The sequence below is a fragment of the Ovis aries genome, chromosome 3 (genome assembly GCF_016772045.2).
Source record: "Ovis aries strain OAR_USU_Benz2616 breed Rambouillet chromosome 3, ARS-UI_Ramb_v3.0, whole genome shotgun sequence".
In the NCBI taxonomy this organism is placed as follows: Eukaryota; Metazoa; Chordata; class Mammalia; order Artiodactyla; family Bovidae; genus Ovis; species Ovis aries.
The window spans coordinates 3636861-3640301 of NC_056056.1; the positions used below are offsets into that span (position 1 = coordinate 3636861).

Genomic DNA, 3441 nt, shown 5'->3' on the forward strand with positions numbered 1-3441 from the left:
GAATGCAGAGAGCTCCCAGTCCCCCTCATCCACTCTCCTGATGCCGACCTCCTGCAGGAACGCGGGGCAGCACGCTTGCAGATGCTCTGTCCTTCCTGCCCGGCACCCGTGTCCGCAGCTGCCCAGAGCCTCCTGCCCCGTGAGAGCCTGCCCTCCTCCAGGGCCCCTCCCGCCGCTGCCCCCTGAGATGGCTGCGGTTTTGTCACTGGGAGACCGAGCCTTGGAGGTGGGCTGCTTTCACTCGACCTGACTCCCTGGAGGCCCGTCGCCTGCGTGGTCTCTGGTGTGAGGCTCGACCACAGTTTGTTCGGCTGCTGGCCTGCAGGGAGCCTGCGGCTGTCATAACTGGGGGACGCTGGGCAGAGCTGCCCAGAGGTCGTGGTGTGGACATGATCTCAACACCTCTCGGGTGGATGCCCAGTGGACAGTCAACTTTTAACCCATGAAGCAACTGTGGGCTGCTCAGGACCCCCCAGTGAACTCACCAAGAGGTGGGGTGAGGGCAGGGGTCATTGGTATCAGAGGGAAGGGAGTAGAGAGGCGCATGGCCTGGTTGATGACCTTGGGGACCCCTCCCCTCCAAACCTCCCAGACCCTCATCAGAGGGGCCTGCAGGCCCCTGCTTCTCAGAAGAGACGCTCTGGCGGGCCAGTCCCTGCAGGAAGAGGGGGTAAGCTTACAGGGGCCAGGCCGGATCCTGAGAGGGGAGGTCAGCTGGAGAAGGAGCCTTTGTGTGGTGGACAGTCCCCCCAACCCCAACAATACATCTGCCCTCAGATCTCAGTGTCCGGAACCTGGGAATGGGATCTTGTTTAGGGAAGAGCTCTCTGTGGAGGGGATGGGGGTGAGGATCTTGAGATGAGGTTGTCCTGCAGAAGGCCGGTGGTCCTTGCTCCAACAACGTGTCCTCAAATGAGACCGAAGGAGAGAGACACGGACCCAGAGGAGGAGCAGTGCGACCAGGAGCTGAGACTGCGTAATGCGGCCACGGGCCCAGGGAACTGGGAGAGCAGGAGGGACCCTCCCTTGGAGCCTCCAGAGGGAGCTCAGCCTTGCTCACACCTGGATTTCAGCCTGTGGGCTCCAGAACTGCAAGAAGATGAACTGCTGCTTTTTGGGGCCCGGTTTGCAGTCCAGCTTTACAGCCACCCCAGACCTGGAAGCAGGCATGTTTGCCGAGCCCCCACCACCCCAGGAGGCTCCCCGTTTGGGGGGCAGGATGAACCCCGCATGCAGGGTGAGGGATGGGCTTGGAGAGGGGACCCCCACAGTCCCTCCGGCTTCTTCTGCCACCCGGCCAGTCCCCAGCTGAGCTCACGCACCGGAAGGCCTGGATGGGTACCTCGACCTTGCGTAACAGGGATCTGAGAAGACAGTCAGGCTCTCAGACAGGGACTGCCTGAGGTCCCTGCCCCACCCCAGGCCCTGGGCTCCCATCCCCACCCCCCATGCCCTTGAGCGCCTTGCTGGCCCAGGCTGCTGGTGTTGGAGGCCCTGACGCCTACCCTGGTTACTGAAGCGGATGATCTTTTCTGGGCCAAGTCCGTGTGATTTGCAGGCTTTGTCGAATCTGTCCAGGAAGCTGGACTTCAGCTCTGGGAACCGTCCTGTGGACAGAAGTTTGGGGCCGTGTAGGGAGGGGAGGCGAGGGGAAGGAGGGGCAGGTGTGGGGCACCTGGACGAGGGGGGCCCCCTCCCCACGATGCCACGGGCTGCTTTGGGGGTGGCCTGGCCAGCCCCGCACCTCCCCGGGGACGGGCCGCAGTACCGTAGAGCGCCAGCACTTGTGAGGCCGTCCCGTTCCTGGAGCTCTGCATGTGCAAGATGACGTAACGCTGGTAGTCGGCCTCCAGGATCCGCAGGCTGTTCTCCCCCAGGTCTGCGCAGAAGCTCTGCTCAGGGCCTGCAGCCCCTGGGGCCCACGCCATGGATTCTCGAGGGTGCAGGGGCCGGCGGGGGCCCCTGATGCTCTAGAGCTCCCCATGCGCGCACCCCCGCTGGCCCTCCCGCCGCCCTTTACAGGCCAGGCCCACCCCTCTTGCTTTGGGGTCAGCTGTCAGGGGGTCCCATAAACTCCTAAATCGGGGCTCACCTGGAGTGGGGCTGTCAGACAAGGGTCCACTTACAGTTGATGGTGTATTCCCCGTTCTTGCCTGTTTTGCCGCAGACCATGGCGACGTCCGTGCACTCTGCATGCAACCTGGAGCCCAGTGGGTGATGCTCACAGCGCAACCCTACCCAATCGCGTGTGACCAGCGCCCCTCACCCCTCCCCGCCCCTTCAGCATGTCCCCTGAACCCCTGCCCCAGCCTCAGCACTCTGCTGCCCACCACCCGGTGCCCCCTGCCCCACATACAGCGCCCCCTCACCCCCAGCTTGGTCAGGCACCGATCCACATGGATGCGGGCAGGGGTGAGACTGCAGCGGGGCAGGGCGGGCGGGGGCCTCCATGCTCCCCAATTCCGGAGGATGGGGACGACACTCACATGAAGTGGAAACTGAGCTTGAGACGACCGTCCTCTACGACTTGAATGCTCTCTATGAAGATCCTCAGGTCTCCGTCCTCCTCTATCCGCTTCCTGTTGTCTGCGGCCATGGAGATGGAGTACCAGGTCCCAGAGACCTGGAGGGCAGAGGCCGCGGTGGGTGCGGGCATCCTCACTTCTTGGTGCCTGCTCCCTCCTGGAGCTAGGCCCTGGGCATGCGGCTCCCACCCAGCATCCAGACCCCCGGGGAGGGCTCGAACTGCAGCCCCACCTTGGAAACATCATAGTTCCTCTGCACGATGCGCTGGGGGTTGAAATCCTGGGCGCAGACCAGGCCCAGCCCCAGGCTCAGCAGAAGCAGCGCCATGCCCTCCGGTGGGTAGGCACCCGGCCTGCCTGCTGCCCGCAGCCTTTATCCACCTCCCTGTGCTGTGGTTTCCGGCCCCAGCTCTTCTGTGTCCTCTGCACAGGCCTCTGCTTACTGGGAACTCGGCCAAAAAGCTGCTGCGGCCGCCCCCGTCCTCCGCAGGCGATGGCTGGCTCTGGCTGCCGCCCAGATGGGGGCCTGGCTGGGTCTGAAGTCTCAAAGGGAAGTGGGGACAGGCTGGTGTCTTGGCCTGAAGCCCCACCAGCCACAGAGGTGGGTGGCACCGGGGCCTATCTGAGCCTTTGGGTGCAAGTGGCAGAGGACGGCACACCTTCTAGCCCAGCCTGGCCTGGGTGCTCTGATTTCAGAGCACTGAGTGGTCCTGGCAGCCACACATGCAGGTCAGGGTCCTAAGCTTCCATGGACAGGTCCTCACTCCCCTGGTGCATCCGGGCACAAGGCGGGCTGGTGGTCAGGGTGCAGGCTGAGCTGGACCAACTGGGGCATCAGACGCTAAGTCCTATTTCAGAGAACAGACACGGTTTATGTGTTGATAGAATTTTGTTTTTTATTGAGCACCTACTATGT

At 63.4% G+C, this 3441-nt stretch overlaps 1 protein-coding gene across 1 annotated transcript; it reads right to left on the bottom strand.

Annotated features, from left to right (window-relative positions):
- Nucleotides 1–786: 786 nt before the first annotated feature.
- LCN9 (lipocalin 9) lies at nt 787–2896 on the bottom strand. The gene is made up of 7 exons (XM_042245244.2): nt 2758–2896; nt 2487–2623; nt 2127–2200; nt 1769–1879; nt 1506–1607; nt 1323–1364; nt 787–1089 (listed from the first exon to the last, which is right to left on the bottom strand). Exons 1-7 carry the CDS (start codon nt 2851–2853, stop codon nt 1070–1072), a joined length of 582 nt encoding a protein of 193 aa, XP_042101178.1. The 5' UTR covers nt 2854–2896; the 3' UTR covers nt 787–1069.
- Between the last annotated feature and the right edge of the window lie 545 nt (nt 2897–3441).

Coding starts and splice junctions, on each gene's coding strand:
- LCN9 (XM_042245244.2), bottom strand. CDS start 2,853: ATGGCGCTGCTTCTGCTGAGCCTGGGGCTGGGCCTGGTCTGCGCCCAG. Junction 2,624..2,757: donor GGAACTATGATGTTTCCAAG/GTGGGGCTGCAG, acceptor TCTGCCCTCCAG/GTCTCTGGGACCTGGTACTC. Junction 1,880..2,126: donor CGGGGAATACACCATCAACT/GTAAGTGGACCC, acceptor GCTTCTGCGCAG/ACCTGGGGGAGAACAGCCTG.